This window comes from Myotis brandtii, unplaced genomic scaffold (genome assembly GCF_000412655.1).
Source record: "Myotis brandtii unplaced genomic scaffold, ASM41265v1 scaffold112, whole genome shotgun sequence".
Lineage (NCBI taxonomy): Eukaryota > Metazoa > Chordata > Mammalia > Chiroptera > Vespertilionidae > Myotis > Myotis brandtii.
Window position 1 is genome coordinate 9,903,271 of NW_005353838.1, and position 23,915 is coordinate 9,927,185.

At 39.7% G+C, this 23,915-nt stretch overlaps 1 protein-coding gene across 1 annotated transcript in view; it reads right to left on the reverse strand.

The window, feature by feature from the left end:
- PDE11A (phosphodiesterase 11A) overlaps positions 1–23,915 on the reverse strand; it is a 282,794-nt gene that overhangs the window by 157,963 nt on the left and 100,916 nt on the right. Inside the window, exon 5 of the mRNA XM_005857619.2 lies at positions 16,725–16,789. Within this exon, the coding sequence (XP_005857681.1) occupies positions 16,725–16,789 (65 nt within the window). The remainder of the gene's footprint in view (positions 1–16,724; positions 16,790–23,915) is intronic.

The window sequence follows — 23,915 nt, forward strand, 5'->3', positions numbered from 1 at the left end:
ACTCCGTCCAACCTTTGGGGATCCCTGGACCTGCTGGGGTTGGACCCCAGCAGGTTAGTCTATTTTTTTCATAATATAATAAAGAATGGTCAAATAACAAAAAAAAAAAAACTACACTGAAAGCAGGACTATCTATCCTCATTACAAAGGGATAAGTAGTATTAGTCATAGAACAATAGCGGGACAATGATTAGAATCTACTTCAAAAAGACTTACCTGTTATAATCCTATCTAATAATAGACAAACATGGTAATTGACCATACCTTCGCTATGCCTCCCATTGGCTAATCAGCACGATATGCAAATTAACTACCAACAAAGATGGTGGTTAATTTGCATACTGCAGGCAGGGCGGGACAGCGATAACATGGCCGGAGACCCTGGCTAGAACCTGACTACAGAACTTGGCTGGAGAACCTGGCAAGAGAACCTGCAGAACCTGGCAACAGAACCTGGCTGAGGAACCCAACTATGATGATCAACTGAATGCTGCCTCTGTGTCATTCATTCTTCGCCGACTCCGTCCACACCTTACGAGAGGTCCCAGACTGTGAGAGGGCACAAGTGGGGCTGAGGGACACTCCCCCAATCCCCTTCCCCGCCAGTGCACAAATTTTTGTGCGCTGGGCCTCTAGTGTAAAATAATCAAATGATAGATTCTCTATGATCCAGAGAGCAACTCTAGATTGTATTTAGGCCCCAAAGCAGGCAGACATAAAGTAGATAATCAGATGATGACCAAAATTGAGGCTAGAACGCCAGCGCAGTGCCATGACAAATTCCACTGACCTCCCCAGCCCTCTCCCCTTAACTGATCAGACTAGATGTTTGGCACCAAGAAAAATGAAACCCAAGAATGAGGGGAAATCAGAAAATAAATTGACAATTTACAAATTTTTAAATGTAGCAAAAGAGTACATCTAGACCCATGGTCGGCAAACTGCAGCTCGCAAGCCACATGCGGCCCTTTGGCCCCTTGAGTGTGGCTCTTCCTAAGCCTTAGGAGTACCCTAATTAAGTTAATAACAATGAACCTACCTATATAGTTTAAGTTTAAAAAATTTGGCTCTCAAAAGAAATTTCAATCGTTGTACTGTTGATATTTGGCTCTGTTGACTAATGAGTTTGCCAACCACTGGTCTAGGCTATATGTAATCTTAAAATTATGTAACTATTTTTGTAGTCTCAGAGTATGTTTTTTAACAAAACCACATTTTCTACTTGCCAAATCTCACTAGAAAGCCTGTTTTACCTCTACTGACCCCTCACTTCAGTCATTCAAATTATACTCATATTTAACTTAAATTAGAAATTTTATGCTAAATGATTTTGTGAACTTGACCTTTTATCACTTTCACGACAAACATCAAATTTACAGAAATGTAAGAATCGGTAAGATTCCCTGCTTCCTCCCTCCCTCCCACCATTTCTTCCCTGGTACATACTGGACTCTGACGGCCAGGAGCTGTGGAAATGCAAATTTGAGTACTGTCCAAATTAGCAATATCAAGGTAAATTTTCTTGGAGGATGTTAGATTTGTGGCTTAGCAGGTGATAACTGAAATTATGTAAATGAAAGCAAGTATACTAGGACAATGTTTTCCAAACTACATTTGTCCAGGGAGATGTTAATGAGTGCAGTGCAGCAAGAATAATAACAACTCTACTGACTTTTAAATCTGTTTAAAAAATTTGGCTCTCAAAAGAAATTTCAGTCGTTGTACTGTTGATATTTGGCTCTGTTGACTAATGAGTTTGCCGACCACTGGTCTAGGCTATATGTAATCTTAAAATTATGTAACTATTTTTGTAGTCTCAGAGTATGTTTTTTAACAAAACCACATTTTCTACTTGCCAAATCTCACTAGAAAGCCTGTTTTATCTCTACTGACCCCTCACTTCAGTCATTCAAATTATACTCATATTTAACTTAAATTAGAAATTTTATGCTAAATGATTTTGTGAACTTGACCTTTTATCACTTTCACGACCAACATCAAATTTACAGAAATGTAAGAATCAGTAAGATTCCCTGCTTCCTCCCTCCCTTCCACCATTTCTTCCCCGGTACATACTGAACTCTGACGGCCAGGAGCTGTGGAAATGCAAATTTGAGTACTGTCCAAATTAGCAATATCAAGGTAAATTTTCTTGGAGGATGTTAGATTTGTGGCTTAGCAGGTGATAACTGAAATTATGTAAATGAAAGCAAGTATACTAGGACAATGTTTTCCAAACTACATTTGTCCAGGGAGATGTTAATGAGTGCAGTGCAGCAAGAATAATAACAACTCTACTGACTTTTAAATCTAAACTGCCTTATATATAAGCAAAACACTACACACTGTACACAGTCCTTGTTGTTATGCAAGTATATGCCTGTGTGGAATTTGTGCCCTATTGGGAATGCCAGGATCTGGCATGGAGAGGCCCCGGATGCATGAATGAGTGGGAAGCATAGGCATTATTTGCCATCGTTAATATATTTCGCTTGTAATGATTGCTGGTCTGTATCTGATAAGTTCAACATATTTTTGTGATGCTATTAACCCTTTATTGCATATTACACATTACTAGTACATACACTTAATATCTATGGATCTCTGCCTGAAAAATGGAAGTTTTAATAAAAAGCTGAGTCATATTTCTCAGATCGTGCCTAAATTGAAGTAGTAAAAAGCTGAGGACTTCAAAGATAAAAAAAAGTTTTTACTTTCGAAAAAAACCTGCAAAGGAACAATAAAAATAAGGTTCATGTTTCGTTTTCTCTTGGTTATATTATACCTGTGGGAAGTGAGACTTTATGTTGTGTTGCAATACAAGAAAAAAAAAAAGAAGAAATGTGATATGCACATGGTATGATGATCCAACTTCATGGAGTCATTGCCAAGTTTATAAAAGGGTGTGGCTGAATGTTTCTTACAGCAATGAATTGGTCTGTCAATTCACTCTGTACTGTCTGTGTACTGTATTCTTCAATTCTACGATTTTTAAGAAGTGTTCTGTGATAAAACAGTGTGGAAAGTGCTGATCTAGTGTTTGGGGGGAAGAAAAGCTACAGCAGGACCCTGGGGGTGAGTCAGGGAAGGAGCCAGAGGAAACAAGGGTTGGGTAGGGAAGGCAGAGGGTGGTGAAGGGGGACCAAGGAAGGAGCCAGTTTTATCAACAAGTGTCCAAAGTCTTTAACCTGGGTGTTCCAGAATGGGCAAGAGTACAAGGAGAAATTGGAGGGGTGAGGAGGAAAGCATGGATAGGGGAGGAAACAGCGGGAACAAAAGACACAAAGGCAGCGGCAGCAGAGTACAAGGGTGTGTTCTTGGAACATCGATTAGTCTCCTTTGATGGGAGCACAGGATGCATATTGTGGGGAAATGAGACTGAAAATAAGTTCTGGGCTCAAAGGTGAAGGCTTTGACCAAAGAGCTGAGTTATAACCTAAGTTATAGGCAATGAGGAGTCACTTAAGAGTATTAATCAGGAAAGTAACATGATTCAAACTGTGCTTTTAGGGGACAAAGCGCAAAAAGAATTGGCTACGAGAGATTGAAGGTGGGAGAGGTCCTTGTACACCATGGAAGTTGTGCCGGTGGGAGATGATGATGCTGCCCACTCAAGAGGTGCTGCAGAAGATTCCACAGGGCTCGGCGGGCAGGCGGCAGGGGCTTGCATTTCACCCTTGTGTGCCTGTGGCACTATCAGCAGAAGCGAGTGCTCTGAGGAGTGGGGATTGAGAAAAGATTTAAGACATTCTGTGACCCTGGAACACATTATTCATTGTTGAACCACTATCAAATCTTCGGGACTGAAAGCACTGATACAGAGTTGGGATTATCTTTGGGGAGAATAAAATGGATGCGATCGCTCAGGGAGGATACATATAAAGAAATCTATATCTAGGGGAAGGAAGGAGAAGAAAGGCAATAATAAAGGGTGAGGGGATAAAGAGAAGATATTTTTAAAAGGCAAACAAATTCATTATCACCTATGGTGGGCCAAGGGCCAGGATGGGTGCTTTACCTAACGAATTTGTTTTGTCTTCACATAAATCCTATGAGATGGGTGCAATTCTCTACATTTTACAGACCAGAAAGCTGAGGCTCAGCTAAGTTTCCCTCAGTGCAGATGGAATTTTCAACCACGTGTGACCCCGAGGCCCCAGATTATTCTGCTTCTCCTGCTGCCTGCCTCTCAGGGAAGGAGCCAATGGGTAGGAGTAGAGCAAAAATGCTGGGTTCTCACCTAAAGAAAAGGAGGGACAGTCAACACAACAGAGAATTTCAGGAAGATGCTGCAGATAAGAAACACTTCAGACTGAGAATGCAGGCAAAGGAAGAGGGAGGAGAAAACTTCGGATTTGATAAACCAGCATTAACAGAATTCCCAAAGAAGGTGATGATGGAAATACTCACTGAGCAGGGGCTCCTGAAAGATTCATTTTAAATGCAAAACATGCTTAGATCTGATTTAACTAGGGCTGCATAGGTATTGAAATCATTATAAAATTGCTGAACAGTGTAGTAGACAGTAGACCTGACTCTGTGCAAGGCACTGCGCACAGGCACTGTTGAGTTGGTTTCTAAAAGGTATAAGCTATGGCTTTTGCCCTCCTGGGGGTTGTTGCCCCAATGGGGAGATGAGAAATGAGCACACTGACATTTAAACAATACATAATTTCAAATCAAGAATTCATCACAAGGCTGTGTCGTCTGGTTGCCAAGTCAACCGTGCCAAACATGAGTGTGGAAGAAATGCAGGGAGGGAGAAACTATTGCAAGAGCTGCAGCCCAGCTAAAGCTTCGGAGAGGAGGGGAGAGATGAACTGACCTATAGCTACAACAGTGCAAACAGATTTTCTGAAAACCACCTCTCCCTTTCTTCAGTTCCATGGTGCACAGGGACATAAATTAAGGGCCAGTGTGACAGTCAGAGAGAGACAGTCAGAGAGGTTGATTTGTCACTCAGTATTTATATCACGTTCTGGCTTTTGCACCATTCAACCTTCCAAATCCTAATGCTTTGCTGTAATGCAAATCATGACAGTGAGTTAGAGCTTTCAAAACCTTGCTTTTCCTTACAAAAGTAATTTTGTTTTATGATTAAAAGCATGAGTTTAAGAGTCAGATATACCTGATTGAAATATCTATTTTGCCACTTACTAGCAAAATGATCTCAGGCAAGTTACTTACACTTCACCTATACCCGTGGTCGGCAAACTGCGGCTCGCGAGCCACATGCGGCTCTTTGGTCCCTTGAGTGTGGCTCTTCCTAAGCCTTAGGAGTACCCTAATTAAGTTAATAACAATGTACCTAACTATATAGTTTAAGTTTAAAAAATTTGGCTCTCAAAAGAAATTTCAATCTTTGTACTGTTGATATTTGGCTCTGTTGACTAATGAGTTTGCCGACCACTGACCTATACGATAGGTATAGTACTACTACTTAGATATTGTGCAGACTAAAGTTATAATTTATATAAGTGTTTAGCACATTATCTAGCCCATAGTAAACATTTTTTAAAGCATCAACTTTTTAACAACTTCTAAAGTAAATTATGCATCTGGCAGGCAGTTCCCCTTTGTACATTTCAGCAACATGGTGCTGTGAATTTAATCACAAAGGAAAGGGTCCCAATTACTTCTGCTTCTTGAGGGACACATCTGCTTTAGAGGATCAGGTCTTTCCTTCAGGTCCTTTAAGGCAGGGGTCCTCAAACTTTTTAAACAGGGGGCCAGTTCACAGTCCCTCAGACCGTTGGAGGGCCGGACTATAGTTTAAAAAAAAAACTATGAACAAATTCCTATGCACACTGCACATATCTTATTTTGAAGTAAAAAAACAAAACGGGAACAAATACAATATTTGTATTTGCATGTGGCCCGCGGGCCGTAGTTTGAGGACCCCTGCTTTAAGGTCAGCTCCTTCAGATTTACGAGGTTTGTTTTATTCTGTGTGACTTCTTCCCAATCAAAAGGGTCAAAGACTAATATTTCCTAATAGGTCTTATTTTTAATAGGCTTTGGAAGCTTAAATTAATATCCAAAATTGAATTAACCAACCTTGCAGAGCCCCCCAAATCTGACCAGAGGTAACAAAGACCAACAAATCCAGCACTAAGGTTTTCAGTTTGGGCCAGAACCAAGATAAGGTGAATCACCACAGTTTAGAAACATATCAATCATTTGATTACTCTGCAGTTTGTGGGTATAAATGAGATCGCGTCAGTTCACTGGATCTCAGCTGCCATGTGCAGAACTGCAAGACCACAGACAACGTCAAGTCCTCTCCCCACCCCAGTCTCTAGAGAGACATTCTTTCACTTGAGACCCCTAGTCAAAGCCCAGTGCTTGGAATCCTCTTCAGGGCGGGCAGACACTGGCTCTTTGAGCACCAAAGCCTCAGGGACTAAAGGAAGAATATTCTCCCCAAGCTCTGCAGAGTGCTTTGGCCCCTAGTTCCTAAGGCCATGAGCTTGTGTCTACATTGTCACAAGTTTCCTCATAAAACAGCCCCTTTAGCTTCTGCTCATACCCCTCTCTGAATAGGTAGGGAGTAGGGCTGAGCTGACCATTCATACACGGATGGGTTCCTGTGGACCATCTCCTTCCTTCAGCAAAAGAAAAAAGTGTTTATCAATCACCTCATGCAAATGGATGTCTGGTGTGTGTGTTGGTGGATATCTGTGTATATTGCCAAGATACTTACTGCACACAAGGGCTCTAAAAGAGAGGGGGAAATGGCTTAGAATTCTGGATAACAATCATTTGTTGATAAAAATCAAAAGGTGGTTGAGAAACCAATAAAATATTCCCAAAATCTGTTCATTTGTTTGTTTTAATATCTGTCCATGTTTAATAGCTCCTCACGTTCAAGACATAATGCTACTTTGACACCTACAATGAGAATGTTTTTTAAAAATCTGACATAAAGAAAAATACAGTAGCAACATTTAAAAATCCTTGAAATGCAAGTGTGAGAAAAGCAAAATAAATATCATATAAATAAACTTCAGTGATACTCCTTAAAAAGTAAAAATTACCCATTAGCTTATTTTAATTCTAGGATTCATTTATAACAATAAATGAGTTGTAAATCCTTTAGGCTGTTTTTTACTAGAACCAGGTGCATAGGAAGATATAGGTTTTTAAATGAGTTTCCTGTGAAGGGCTGCAGTTTACATTCTCCTTCAGTGGCATCTTGCTTCCAAGTGGGAGACTCAGACTGACTTCAAACAGAGCTTTGTGAGCTCAAATATATTGACTGTGGAGAGATAAAAGGGAATTACTCTGTTACAGAAAATATAGCTGCTCCTGAAGTGAAGGTCAGTGAAGTAGACAGAAACCTCAGGGTCAACAAGTTGCAGAGTAGTGTATGAGAAAAATCGACACAAGTAAAGCAAAACAAGACAAAATAAAATACCACAGAACAAGTAACTTCACCTCCTTGACAGTCTGAAAAACCCCTTAGCTAAAAGTTCAAACACAGAGAACTGTATGAAAATAAACTTGACTAGTTTTCAGAATTAATTCTCAAAGCGAGTCTCCGAATTACAAGACAAAATATCTGAATAAAATGATGTTAATCATTAGACTGTGTCTGTATTGACGTTTGTGTTCTTAACACTAGAGTTTACTCTAGTCTTCACTACAGACTCCTACTACATCCTTCTTTCAAGAATGACCATTGATTGGACCCCCACTAACTACTAGACGGTAGTGGGATTGATTAATCTTGCATGAAGTGATCAATGAAAGTCTTTGACTTTTTGCTGAAATGAGTTGTTGGCACATGGGAACCCATCTATATGTGGATGGTCAGCTCGTCCTGCCCTAACTTATACACAAAGAGGTATAGGCAGAAGCTAGAGAGCCCATACTTTTAGGAAGCTCACAAACAATGACAATGGATTGTGATTAATTCCCAAATGGAAGGATGTACAAGATATTATGGGAACAGAGAAAAGAAGGATCAATTCTGGTTGGGTTGGGAATGGTATTTGGGGAAGCACTTCACAAAAGAAGTTGGTCTAAGCTGGTCTTTATAGGATTAGTAAGAGTTCATCTGGTAGAGAAAGTAAAAACAATTCAGACAAAACCACAGCATGAGCAAAGCTTTAGAAGTGTGAGGTTTTCTGTACTGATATGATAAACAGTAGAGCTAAAACAGGATACACAGTGGAAGTGATGAATAATGCTAAAACAGGATACACGGTGGAAGTGATGAATAAGGCTACAATACTAGTAGAAGAGGTCAAGCTATATATTGTGTGATTTCATGAACATATTTTGCATCCACAACCACACATATACTGATGACTCCTACATCCATATCAGCAGCCCATTGAGTCCTAAATTCCATATATATATTTCCAAGTACTTTCTGGATACATCCTTCAGATTATTCCCAGGCTCCTCAAATTTCTCGAGACTGAATTAACACACTTTCCTCAATGTGCTAACAATCATTAATAAAAAGTGTCACCATTAAGTAAAAATGGTTTAGGAACATTAGGTTCAACATAGGCACAATCTATCTTCTCATTGTCAATTGCCCTCTGACAGCTTGAGTATTATCCATTGGAGGTAGGATTCAGAGAGGTGAAAAGTCAGACACTCCAAGTACTCTTTAGAACAGATATTTTTATGCTTTGCAAACAAAAACTTATTTTTGATCTATAGGTTGTGCCTATACTATTTGCCATTTTGCTTCATTCAGAAGAGGTCTATCTGATTGTTGGTTCACAAAGACAAACTCCATTCCTTATGTTTTCTTCTCAGGTAAGCTCTTGGCCCTTCTGGAAGCCTCAAGCTAGGCAACATTATTTGAAGTTGTCTTTCAATTAAGAGATTAAGAAACTAAGTCAATACCAGTGGGACTCAAAGCTAGGACCTCAGCAGGAGACTCTCAAACACCCCAAAACAGGGACATTAATAATCTCCTACTGGTTTCAGTATCTCTTTGAAGGTTACTAAACAAGTCTTTTAGTCACAAAAAGTAATGCAAGTTTAATTAGCAAGCAAAAGCAGCCTGTCAGTTCTTACACTGTGGTAGGAGAGAAAGATGCTCTAAGTTGCAGAAGTTCCTTGAAGCTTTTCATGATCTGCAATTGGACTTGCCTTTAAGGTTTTGCCTTAGGGCACTTCATCATACTCTTCTCTCATTTTAAGCATTCTGTGTTATCAGAAATTAAGACATGGTGACTAAAGAACACACATTCTATCCTTCATTTCCTCAAGTTGAACAATTAGAATGATGAGATTTATTACTCCACGTAGTTGGTGTCACTTTGGGGAAGTGTGCTGTGACTCTCAGCATTGCTGTGAGTGGTTGGTGCCTACAATTTTTCATCATCTAGTGACAACTGATTAGTTTCACAGCCAAGCAAATCTGGGGGTTTTTCTTTTTCTTTTTTTTATCTTGGTTCAACATCTCCTAGCTGTGAAACTACAGATAAAGTTTAGTAACTCTGATTCTTAGTTTCCATAATGGAAAATAAGAGAAATAAAACTCATTTTATAGGGCTGTTTTGATGATATAATAATATATTGTTGAAGAATGCATGGCACCTAGAAACCTCTCCATCAGTTCCTTATACCACAAATATACTAGTATTTCTTTTATTAAAACACCAAGGTAAGACACGCTCTGTTTAACCTTTCATTTCCTGGGGCAGGAGAGATGTTACTGTTTTTTTACCATGGCATCAATGTCAGATTTGGAGAGGAGCTGAAGAGACAATATGCTAGCTGGCCAAACCATTGATAATAGAGCACACAGTTAGAATTATATCCTGCTAGATGTTCAAGAGGCTCCTCCGCACCTCTCCTTGGGAATGCTGCAGCCACCTCCATCCATTTGGTCTGGATTGAGGACATATCTTCCCAGCAAGTCCTGGGCCTATGTCTACACAACAAAAATGGAAAAGTGGGCTCATTGTGTTAAAAAATTAAGTAAAGCATGTTAAATGAGAGGCCACCGAAAGTACAAGAGTCAAATATAAAAGCCAGTGTTAAGGTTCCTGAGTTGCCATAATTCTATTTACTACGTAGCATCAATCTAAGGGACAGCTGACCCACATAGGCTACTTTATTATGCTTGATCTCAGTGCTTATTCATGCATCTTGTTGTTCATGGAATGTTTTTATAGCCTTCATTCTCCTTCCTGACAGGTTTACTAGAGTGACAAGCCCACTGGTCTGAAATGAATAGGGGTAATGAAAGGGTTTGTATTTCGTTTGAATTTTCACGTTCAAAGGCATGAAAAAGAAAAGAGGGAAATTACATAACTTTAAGAGCTAAACATTAGATGCTTGGGAAATATGTGTCCTTGAGGTTCCTAAGAGTTTGAAAGGGATACAACTTCATGACAAATATTTCCTCTCCTTCACGAGGTTTAGGTTTTACAATTAACATCATACACATGGGACATGGACACATACACACTGCTGTGGTGGCGGGTTTTAGGAAATGAGGTTATCTAGGGAGTGAGGAGGGAACATGCAAGCCCAGAAGTATAGTGACATGGTTCCCTGAGAGGTGTGGTTAGGTCAGATATAGAGTGTCAGTAGAAACACCCCTAACTCATAACGCTCTGTGTATTTTTAGGGACAGAATGCAGGAAGTGTCTGGGTGACTGTAAGACGGGAGCTTCCTAGTAAAGAAGTGGCCTTGATGCCGAGAGGGAGCCTCAGAGCTCAGTGTCTGGAACCAGTCTTGTCTTCAAGATGGTTGAAGAAAGAGGATACATTCATAATGGAAATGCTGTGGAAATAATGTCTTATATCAGTATGTAAGTTTGTTTCCATCGAGCTAACTCAGACCTGCTGAGCCACTTCTTTGCTAAACAGCTGAAAGGGGGTAGAAATGAGCCTCCGGGGCCATCTGGATCTCCCTTCTTCAACGGGAACAGTAAGTATTGGTTATAATGAGGTTCAGTGGTCCTGAATGTGTCAGACAATGAACAGTAGAAAAAAAATGTCCTAATGTTCTTGTTAAAGTTACATAGGAGCATAAATCTTGCTTATGTTCCAAGATGACTGGTGGTAGTGGTGATGGTGCTATTTTAATTTTTAATGTTTTCAAGGTTTTTATTATTTCCTTTAAATTAGAAGAGACACCATATTTTTATTTATAGAAAATATCCAGTTCATGTTCTCTAGCACAGTACGAGAAAGAAGATCCACAAAGAAGACGGCTGAAGAAAGAGGGTACATTCATAATATACTGTGGAAATAATGTCTTATATCAGTATGTAAGTTTGTCTAACATTCCCTATTACTCTAGGTAATACAGAAATTAAAAAGAAGGTTAAAAGAAGAGGAGAAACCTTCTAAATTGACAGAGTAAAAACACTGAAAATTTGTTGTTCTATAAAAACAGTGGGAACACTAGCAAACATTTTCAAAAGCAACTTTTTGAGAACTCCGGAAACTAAGGAAAGGCTTGCAAAAATCCAAAGAGTGTTTATTCAACAAAAACAGCTGAATCTTTGTAAGGGCAGCAAGTTTTGTGGTATTTTAAGTTACTTGTTCTGCCATTTCCCCTCCCCAGCTCTAGCGAAGCTGTGAAAACAACAGTCTCATAATCATATTAGCTGTGAAAAACAGCAGCGTAGTAGCCACTGGCACAGAGAAAACTGATTTGGAGCTCCCCACCAGTCCTATCCCCAGATAATTGTCATTATTTGACCTGTCTGGCAGCTCCATGGAAATCTCCACTCACAGAGCTTGCCTTTATTCTACCCGGCTTGGAGTTGACCCACTGAGAACAGAGTTTGTCCCTAGGGCATTTGTGGGGGTTAAAACCCAGAAACATTGCAATTGCCTTAGGCAGGCATAACAGTTGCAGCAGCTAACTGATATGAAGCTGACCAGAAAAATTAAAAGAAGCATGAGAATAAAATATTCCTAGGGGTTCTGAAAAGCTCTGACATATTTTTGGAAATCTAGAAGGGCATGCACATTAGTAGAGTTGTATGTATGCTCAGGAAATACCTGAAAAGGACGTAATCTCTCAACTCTGGCTGACCTTGAAGTTCTGTTAGAGGTTCTGAAAAGCTCTGGCATATTTCTGGAAATCTAGAAGGGCATGTACATTAGTAGAGTTGTATGTATGCTTAGGAAATACCTGAAAAGGACTTAATCTCTCAACTCTGGCTGACCTTGAAGTTCTGTTAGTAGAAAGTGAAAGCGAGGTCAACTTTCAGTAAAAAAAAAAGTGAAGGCGTTCCACAGATGTACACTGACCCCCTCAGCAAGGCTGGGAGATTTAATGGCTCAAGGCTTTCAAGAAAATTTCTGCTGGGTCATTAGCTGACAATTAAGCTAACCAAGAAGAGAATTCAGTTGCCACATCACAAGAAATAATAGTTCAGGGATGTCACTAAATAACAAACAGCAGTAAATAGAAACAACAACAAATCCTAGATGGAGTGAGTGAGGAACAAATCTAATTTCTAGAGTTTCCACATTATATTATTTAAAATATTCAGTTTTCAACCAAAAAAAAAATGAGCTGTACAAAGAAATTAGAAAGTAGACAGGAAAAAAGCAGTGATCCACTCCCGCCCACCCTATACGCTGTCAAAAGAAACTGTCCCTGAAGCCCAGATGAATTTACTAGACACAAACTTTAAATTATCTATTATAAATTGTTAAAAATACTAAAGAGAACCATATCAAAAGAAAATATGATAACAGTGTCTCACCAAATATACAATATTAATAAGAGATGGAAATTATTTTTAAAAAGAACCAAGTAATAGATCTGGAATTGAAAAGTATAATCACTGAAATGAAAAATTCACTAACAGGATTCAACAGCAGAAGCCAGGAGGAAGAATCACCAAACTTGAAGATAGGATAACTGAAAATACCTAGTTTTAGGAACAGAAAAATGAAATACATAAAAATGATGAGTCTCAAAGACATGTGAGACACCTCAAGCCTATGAACATATGCATAACAGGAGGAGAGGAAAGAGGGCAGAACTAATATTTGAATGAATAATGGCTGAAAACTTCCCATATTTGATTAAAATAAACATTAATCTATACATTCATAAAGCTCAACATACTCCAAGTAGAATAAACTCAAAGGGATCCATACCTAAACACATCCTGATCAAATTGTTGAAAGCCAGTTACAAACAGAAAATCTTGAAAGCAACAGGTGAGATGCCATTAATCTCGTACAAGTGATCTCAACAAAAGGGCTGTGTTGTGGCCATGCAACAAACTACAACACATGGTGGGGAAAGTGAGCTTTCTTCCTGCTTTGGCATAAATTACCCAATCTTGCTCAGGTTTGGAAATGTCACCAGTGCATCTGAGACAGTTCTGGGGACACAACACTGATGAAGAGTCCAGTTATGCTCAGAAAATTCTGGAGTGGTCAAGGAAGCCCACACCCAGCAGATGCTGTTCTGCCATGTCTAGAGGGAGGGGACTTACAGGTAGGCACTTGGAAGAAATGATGAATTAGCAATAAAACTGGTTTTTCATTTTTAATCTCAGGGATTCTCAGAACTACTTCAAGAGTGGCTTCGGCAAGGGACTGTGGGTCTTAAACTATAAGGGGAAAATGACCAAACAGCCAAGTATACATTATCACTGTTAATGGGACTTTATAGCCATGGTCTGGAGGCCTGGCAAATCTGGTTATGCTTATATTATATTCCAAACCTACTCCTACCCCTATAAATTGGCCTTGAGATCCTTGAAGACTGAGACTGCTGTTTTTTTAAAGTCTCTATAGCCCCATTACCTATCAGAGTACCCAGCACAGAGTAGGTACTGAATATGTGGCTGGTGAATGAAGAAATAAAGTTAATCAAAGAATAATGACTGCCAATGGACAAATTTAGAACAAACAAGTGGAAGTTGTAGGAATGTAATTCAATTGCCTTTCTAACATACCTTTCTAACAATCAGAACCCCCTATCAGTGGAAGAAGCCCATCATGATATCATGGTAATCTTATCACTGATGGAATTGTCAAGGATTTTATTTATTTATTATTTTTTATTTATTGATTTGAGAGAGAGAAAGAGAGGAACATTATTGTTGTTCCACATACAATAAACAACTAATTTATGGATTCATTGGTTGCTTATTATATGTGCCCTCACCTGGGATTGAACCCAGAACCTTGGCATATCAGGCCGATGCTCTAATGAACTGAGCTACCTGGCCAGGGCTTAAGGATTTGGTATTACTTACATGGAGACCAAGAGGAGACTGGCCTTGACAAAAGAGTTAGTCACATAAGAAAATAAACAGAAATGATGAGTCAGCAACAAAACTGGTTTTTAGAAAAGTCTTCAAGGACTGTATAAAACTCAGCAAGCCTTAAACAAGAGTTCATCAGAACTGAAATGGTACCCGAAAACATTGGTAAATGAAGCCACAGGCGCTATCCAGAGGACTAAGGTATCCAATAGACATTATCTATAATGAAGATGTTAAATGATGAAAGGTTAAGGAAAGATTTACAAGATGTTGAGAGCAGGCTGTGATTTGTAGACTGATAGCCTATTTCAATGTCTCTTCCATGGCCATTGGTGAAGTAAATGCTAAAGCCACTTGTCTTTTTCCCTTTAACTCCCTATAAATGACCGAAGGATCCCATATCTACAAGAGGAAAATTACTAGACAATGCAGGAAAGGTCTTCTGAGATAAATGAACATTCTACATTCATTTAAAGGCCATAAATAGAATGATTAAAAAGACTATCTCATAATGTCAAAGTTCAAAGGCACTTTTCAAATGTCTCTTTAAAGACAATCTGACCTTTCTTTCTTTATTATTAGAAAGTTTGCCAAGGGCAGTCTGGGCCTTGGGTCATCTCATTTTGACATGGCAGTCCTTTCGGCATTAAAAATAATCAAAAGACCAAGAATATTTAACTCTGCAGTGACTATGAGGACACAATCAAGAGCATAGAAAAGAACAACAGTGAAGTATTAGGACTTCAAAGGTGTTTTAACAATTCCATAAAGCTTTTCCCCCTCATATATGAAAGAGATAACTTATTTGAGGCCATGACTAGCTAAAGGAGTAAGCATGAATAGATATTTTTCCCCAATATATTTCATGTGATTTTACATTAAAATTTTAGGAAAATTGCTGAACAAACCATCAGTAATTGTCTATGTATAGTTTTAGATATAGATTAGCTAACATATATAGATTTAAACATAAATACAAAAAATAAAAAGCTTTTAAAAAGGTTCCTTTTTCCCATTTTAAAGTGTAATTTATAGACAGTAAAATTTACCTTTTTTTCCTGCTTATTCTTTTAAAAAAATTTTTTTCTATTGATTTCGGAGAAGGGAAGGAGGGTAAGGGAGAGGGAGAGGAAGAGGGAGAGGGAGAAAGAAACATTAATGATGAGAATCATTGATGGGCTGCCTCCTGCACAACCCTACTGTGGATCGAGCCCGAACCTGGAGCCTGAAACCTGGGCATGTGCCCTGACTGGAAATCGAACTGTGACCTCCTGGTTCATAAGTTGATGCTCAACCACTATCGCAAGCAAAATATAAAATAGTTTCATCACAACCCAAAATTCCCCTGTACCACTTCGTAGTAAACCCCTCTCTCCATCTCTAGCTCCTAACAACTACTGGCCTGCTTTCTGTTCTTAGGAATGCCCTACAAATGGAATTATACAGTATGTAACAAAGGCTTCTTTTAAACTTTGTGCACTTGATGAAAAGTGAAGTAACTAAATAAAGTGTCCATTTTAATTTACTGATTTCTATTTCTGAACTCAAAGGCAATGATGTATAAAATCAAATTACCCTTGAAACAGGCATTACCCAGGGAGCCTTTTGAATACATAGAGCTTTAGGACTTCACTTTCGGCATAGTGAATCAAAATATCTCAGTTTGGGTCCTGAGAATTTAGTTTTTACCAAGTTCTCCAAGTTTGATTCTGACTGATGAGCAAGATTTGGGAAATATTAACCAAGTAGATATTCACTGAGCCTTGGTTTTCTCCTCTGTCATGCAAGGGTACAATGCCTACTTCACAGGATTATTTGGGGATTAGACTAGTACCTGCTGTACTTAGCACTCAAAGAATAAAAGCTGTTCATCTTGCTAACATTAGTATCAGTTTCATCATTATCATCCTCATGCTGTCCTGAGCACTTTACCTGTCTTTCTCCATATTTCTGCATTTTGGTCAATTTTACTATTTTTAGCCTTTCCTCTAGAGATGACAAGAATAAAGAGAATACATTTTTACAGCAGCCCAGCTATTATTCAGGGCAGTGCAAAGCTAACAGAAAGTCACTGATTGTTCCCAACCCTCCCTTTTAGCCTGTTAGAGCCTCAAAGATACATTAGAGACAAAAAAAAAAGTGAATGACTAGAAACTCTCACTCTTTTTCCCCAAGGGATGCTATTACCCAGATATAAGGAAACAAAAAAGGAAGAAGAGAAATGAAGGACAGAATAAAGGAGAAAAAATTGTCTGTCTGTGTAGTTAGGAAATATCTAAAAATTGACTCCATTCATTAACAGCTTGAGATGTATACACATGTATTTTTAAATTACAGTTTTTGTTTAAGCCCTGAAAGACAGAACAGTGATGATATTTGGCTGTACTTGCTGGTCTAAAAAAAGAACAACTCCTCTCCTCAAGGAATATATGCAATGCTGCCAACCCCAAGGACAGAAGACAAGGATCAAAAGACAAACCTGAAACTCACAAGCCCTACCTGTTCTCAGCTTCGGCACTGCACTTTGGGGACAGCAATTCAAAGGATTTGGTAAACTTCACCACCTGCCACACAGAAAGACAACAAATTCAAGTCAATTAAGCCTTTCTCACAGTTTAAAACAATGCAGTAAACAGTTTTAATCTTTATAATGGCTATTACAATAATTGGAGATTAGAGAGAGTTTTTTAATGAAATCCCAAGGGATGGAAGAAAATTCTATCCTACTTTTGTGTTTTCTTTTTACATAACATATATTTCAAAGTTTTATTACATCTTACTAACTATGTATATATTTTACAATAAGGTGAGTAGTATTCTGCGGTGGGCAGGCAAAGGGACATCTCATTTGAGTGCAATTTTTTTTACTGTCCTTTTATCAACCCAATCAACATCCATGAAGGCTAACCACCTTTTAAAAAGGATGCCCTCTGTCAACCTCAAGCTCCTGAAGTTACCTTCATCATGGTTCTCAAGTGAACATTTTGCTGCCACTGCCCAAAGGGTAAAGAGGAGGAAGTCACTTCCTTCAAAGATCATCCCCAGTGTGGACACTTCCCCCTGACCTGTCCAGTGAAACCAGCACACCCACCAAAAGAGCTTGATCAAGATTTATTACATTGAATGGATTTATGGTCACAGAAAATGTAAAGGTAGTTCTTATTACTAGCTACCATTGGCTCTTACTATGAGCCATGCCCTATGTCAGAAGCTTCTTTGTTTAATTTCCCTATTACAACTCTTTAAAGTAGGGATTTTCATCTTCAGTTTCGCACAACTAGATGGAGAAATTAGGAGTGAAACAAATCCACATGCTCTGGAGGGCCAGCTGTTTCATAACACTAAACATGTTGAGTGGGAAAGGCACTGTTTCTGTCCTCTTTTCACAAGATAAGCTACATGATAGAAAAACGAGTTCCTTATACGGAAAGGAATCATCTGAATGTCACTGGATGCTTCCAAGGTTGACATTTAGCTTTGCCTGTGCCAGATGCAGTCATGCTTCAAAAACCTTTTAAATTAACCACTTACGGGGAATTGATGGGCACCTGAGAAAACGATTTAGAAACTGGGAATAGCTTAAATATTTAAAAAGCTTTATCAGTGAGGTAATGGACCCAAACTAAGAAAATGCAACATTAGGAAAAAGATAAAAGAAAAGGCATCACAAAGAAAATTGCATCTGACTTGCTCAATGCAGGGCAGTAACAATAGCTCATCTGCAAGAAAATAATCTTGACAACTATAAAACATATTTCATTATATAGTCTAATGTGGCAAATTCTATCTCCCAAAGATGGCACAACAATGTCTCCTAGCCCACATCCCTCTCCATGAAATGACCCTGCCACCTTCCGACCAAATGGTAGGTCTATGCTCTCTCTCTCCTTGAATCTAGGTGGGTTTCTGACCACTTTGACCAACAGAGTATGTGAAAGAAATGCTGTGTGCCTTTTGAGGTTGTCATCAAAGGTGATGCTGTTTCTGCCTCACTTGATGGAATCCTTGTGCCTGGAGCCTGAGTCCACTATACCATAGAGAGAGGCCACATGTGGATTCCCTGGCCAGCGTCCCAGCACAGGCACCAGACATATAAGTAAGCAAACCTTCACCCAAAGCCCAAATTTTGGTCGTTGCAGGCAGGGAAATTGCAGAGCAAGGGCCGTGTACCTTTATTGAGGTTCATGGGTAGGGGAGCTTGTGGCACTCGGGAAGCACTGTCACTGGGTAATTTAAATGTAGCTGGGTCAAACAGAAGGGAGGGGAGAGGAAACTGGGAAGTCATCATGAGGCCTATCGCTTGAACACACATATTGAGGAGGGGGACCCAGAATGGGCAACAACTAGGCAAAAGTTCAAAGGAAGCAGGGTGATTGTCGACACTGGGACCCACTGAGGCAATGGTTCTCACAGCTTCACGTTACACAAAGGCTTTCCTGGTCCTATAGCTATGCACACGGATTGTCTACGTAGAAATGGAAATGATTTTTGTGCAGTAGAAAAGATAAGCCCATAGTAACAATTTTGTTGTCCTGGATGATAGCAGCCATTTTTAAAATCTAACCTAGCAGTCTTATGCCAGCGTTCTTTCAGGGCCTGCCTTAGAACTGATTTTACCACATTGCTGGTTTCTCTCATTAATGAATTCAATAAATCTTTGATACATGCTTGCTTTAGATTTTTGCAAAGGTTAGGCTTTTAACTTTTTGAAAGCAGTTTATTGACACAGCAAATATGTATTGTCTGTATGTGTCAGTAGAGCAATAGGCCCTGGGGCTACACATGTAAAAGTGAAAAAAAAAAAATCCCTGTGTGTATGGAGCTTACTTTATGGTAAGAGCTTAATTTGTTCTGGCTCCTCAAAAGTAGTGCTCCCTAGACTATTCTTAGATCTCACAAGGCCAGGGAGCCACAGAGAGACTATTTGCTATCACCAAATAATAAATCCCTAAACTACCAGTATACCCTAAATAATTCTTAAAGTTAAAATGGTAGGACAATAGTAGGATAAAAAGTATAAGTGTTTATGTTTGCAGAATGGGGAACTGTCTGTGCCTTAGGAAAACAAACATGGGGAATGTCCAGAGTTTAAAAGAGAATAAAGATCTTTTAAACATATTTTTTTTCAGCTGCTAAGGGATAGCGGCTTACAAAAAGACAAAAAGTAGAATAGAAAATCCTGAAATTTTAAAGCTATAAAAGTTATAAATCTAGAATCATAAAGAATAAGATAAAAAAAGTACCTCTTGATGAAATGTCAGAATGTGTGAACTCTTGAAATATCAAAGAGGAACATTTTTTATTGTTAATCCTCATCCTGAGGATAAATTTTCCATTGATTTTTAGGTAGAGTAAAAGGGAGGGAGGCAGGGAGAGAGAAACATCAATGTGAGACACATTGATTGTTTGCCTCCTGCAGGAGCCCCACCAGGGCTGGGGATCGAACCTGTAACCCAGGTATGTACCCTTGACCAGGAATTGAATCCGAGACCCTTTGGTGTTCAGGCTGATGCTCTAACCACTGAAACACACCAATCATGGCAAAAAGAGGAACTTTAAAAACTACCAAAAGGAAGAAACATGTTTTTCTAAAATGTTAGAACTTTTAATTCCAACCTAAATCACATGCTGGGGAAAAAACAACAACCAGGGTGTAACATTTTGTTTTATTTTATTTGTTTTATTTCCTAAACTCATGTTTAGTAAATAAAGGGAAAGTCAAAGATTGTGCATCTTTCAACTTCAGCACTCCACATCATGGAGAGTACTAGTTGTGTCCCCCAGTAAACCAGGCCATGGTGTGCTGATCAAAGTCAGACACTGGATTCGTGAACCTTGGTGTTGATCTTGTGTGTAATAGAGTTAACCTTACCCAGAGAAAGGTCTGGCCTTTGCCCTTGGCTCCTGAGAGGTGACCTCTAAGCCCTTGGAACGTCCAGCCATTCCAAGTGTCTTTGTTTACCCAGGTGCATTGGGCCAGCCAGATAGTAACAATGTGATTTAGCCACACCTACAATGTGATCTGGGGGTGGGGTCTTTGGATCACCTGGTATAAGTTAACCTTTGGAGGAGATGGAGACTGAGGTCAAATACATGGGTAACCAACTAGGTTTTGGTGATCAAACCCCAGTGAAGAATCTGGATGCCAAGGCTCGGGTGACCCTCCCTGTTTGGCAATACTTAATGCATGTTGTTACACATTGCCGCTGGGAGGGAGCACACCTGGACGCTCCACTGTTGGAACCCTCCTGGACTCTGCCCATGCATCCCTCCCATGGCTCATTTTAATCTGTCTCCTTTCCTAATAAACCATAACCATGAGTATAACAGTCTTCAGTGAGTTCTGTGAACCCTTTCAGCAAAATACTGAGGCTGAGGGTGGTCTTGGGAAGCCCCAAATTTGTCATTGGAGGCATGAGCGAGGACAGTATTGGAGAGGATATTCCCTAACTTCACACCTTGTGTGATAATTCTTAGAAATTTATTAAAAATATAATGCATTTAAGTAGAAAACTATTTATAGTCAGACACCTGGGTTAAAAAACAGCAACAGCAAAAACAGTTGAACTATTTTGATAAAATTTAATGGGATATATAGTTTCACTGTGGAGATTACAACTAATAAAAACAGATGAAAGCATAAATGAAAACGAATAAAATTCCTGCTTTATTCGTTGACTTGGACCAATTGTGTGGTTCTTAGTTTTATTAATTTTTTTAAATATATTTTATTGATTTTTTACAGAGAGGAAGGGAGAGGGATAGAGAGTTAGAAACATCGATGAGTGAGAAACATCGACCAGCTGCCTCCTGCACACCCCCCACTGGGGATGTGCCCACAACCAATGTACATGCCCTTGACCAGAATCAAACCCCGGACCCTTCAGTCCGCAGGCCGACGCTCTATCCACCGAGCCAAACCAGTTTGGCAGTTTTATTAATTTTTAAAAATTTATTCTTTAAATCCAATTTTGATTTTATTATAGATACACTAAATGAACATAGATTAAATAAATACACACTAAGTAAAAAGAGAATCTTATAAAAGAAATATCAGAGGTAGCTTATAGGTCAATTAAACTGAACAAAGTGGCTCCGAGCTCCACTGGCTGTTGATCAGCCCTGATTACTACACCCTGGGGAAGGCAGTGCACATGCCACAGTGAAGCAAACAAAATATCCCCACGCATCTCTGCCTGTTCTTTGGAAAAGCTCCATGGACAGAAGTCTTTTTGATTTGATATTTATCAGGCACTAGTTGGTCTGATTTCCTCTCCATTTTTAAAAACATTTAAAAACAACTTAAAAGTACAAAAGAAAAAAAAAGTCATGCTGAAATAGATATTCCTACCACCACAAAGAAAATAGAAATGATCTAAGTAATCCCCCTTTTTTTAATTAGGGTTTTCTTAACCCCCATCCTATATAATAAAAGAGAAACACGTAAATTGACTGTCCCTCTGCTACGCTCACCAGCCAATCAGGAGTGAGTATGCAAATTAACCTCATCGCCTCTGTGAAGACTGACAGCAGGTAGGAGGAAGCTCCCAGGACAGCCTGCTTGGCCGTTGTGGTGGGACCTGGGAGCAGGCAAGCGCAGCCACAGGCAGCTCCCAGCACGGCCCACTTGGCCATCACTGCAACAACCAGGGAGCAGGCAAGTGTGGCCCGCAGGCAGCACCCAGCACAGCCTGCGGCGTGGAGCAGGCAGGCCCTGCAGAGAGCAGAGAACCACTGGGAGCGGGCTTAAGCCATCAGTAGGACATCCCCTGAGGGCTCCTAGATTGGAGAGGGTGCAGGTCAGGCTGAGGGACACACACACACACACACACACACACCCTCCCTAGACAAATTTCATGCACTGGGCCTCTAGTTTTTCCATAAGAGGACTACTCTACAAGGGCAAAATAATGATTAAATGCTCATCCACTACTATCCTTCTTGATAAATTATTTATTCACTCAATTAACATTTATCAAATGCTTAGTGTACCAGGTACTAACTCACAACACAGTACAGAGGGGAAGCAATTCACAAATGTAACATTTCACCATGGTATATATTAAAAATGCTAGAAGTGCACAGAGAAGGGTGTTGAAGGAAGGTTCGTGTGAACTATGTCCTGAAGTATGAGCAGGAGTGCTGTAGGCTGAGAAGTGAGAAAATTTTTCCAAAATCAGAATTTTGGTATTAAACAGAGCACTCAATAGAGTTAACTGAACCTAATTCAATAAAGGGGCTAGTTACAGAAGCATAGGCAACTTTATAAAGTAGGGGCTAGCAGCTTTGGAAAGCAGCCTTAGGTCTAAGGGAACACACCAGAGTGTGAGGGAGAGAAGGAGGCATGGAAGGAGGGGCTGGAGCTGTGGAAAGGGGCCTTACAAGAATCCAGCCATCTCTACAACTGGCAGAGAAAGAACAAGGGGAATAAATACCTCCAACCTCTCTCTCCTCCTGCCCTTGAATCTTCTGCTGATCCCTCTTATTTGTAAAACTCAACTGGAAGCTAGAGAACAAGAAAGCCCAAGTGGCACAGTATGTAGAGATTAGTTTTCAAGGACACTGAGCTAAAAAGAGAAAGACTGACAATAGATGGGAAGAGGCAGGGTTTGCAGACAATAGTCAATACAGAGTTGCTCTTCACCTCAGTCCTGTGCTTCCAAAAACCAGTAATGATAAAGAAAACCTCCTACTGTTTGTCTTCCAGAATTGGTTAACCTCAAATGACCACCTGCCCTAGTCCTGTCTCCATCCTTCCTCATGACTCCCCCAAGATGCACAAAAATGATACAGATAACTTTCTTGTCTACATGCTTCTGTAAAACCCCAGACCCCTTTCCTTTTCTTTGAGATGTTCCTTATTAATGAATGTTCTCCCTATTGCAATAACCTGGATGAAATTACTTCCTTAGTCTCCTTGTGCATTCTGTCTTCCACTGGAACTATATGTGCAAAAGATATAGAGCAAATACCTGCATAAGCTAACCATGGGGAGGTTGAGAGTGGGGAGAGAAGAAAGGAATAAAACGAGGCTGAAGACAGAGAAGAGAACCAAAAGTTAAGTTGATAGCACAGGTGACAGACCATGAATGTTGGGCAGGTGCACTTGCCAGCCGTGAGCCTGGCTTCTGGCTGAGCAGCGCTCCCACTGTGGGAACACGTTGACCACCAGGGGCAGCTCCCGTGTTGAGCGTCTACCTCCTGGTGGTCAGTGCGCATCATAGTGACGGTAGTTCCAGTCGTTCCGATAGTTTCATCGTAACGGTCGCTTAGGCTTTTATATATAGAGATTATTATATATTTTACTAGAGGCTCGATGCATAAAATTCGTGCAAGAGTAGGCCTTCACAGCCCCAGCTGCTTCGGCCCTCATGGCCCTGGCTGCCTTGTGACCCTGCAGCCCCCCCCTCCCCCCCCCCGCCCACTGGTCATTCTGGAAGGTCGTTCTGGAAGGTCATTCCATCATCTGGTCTAATTAGCTCTTTATTATATAGGATATGTTATATATGATTTAAATATGTTAAATATATGTATATATTTAAGTACACATGCATAGATTTAACACATATGTAACATGTATACATATACGTATATTTAGCTTAAATAAATGATATATCATTTATTGTTCTCACACTCAACTCACATCACTAATCATGTATCATATATTTATCATTTAACAAATTATTAAGG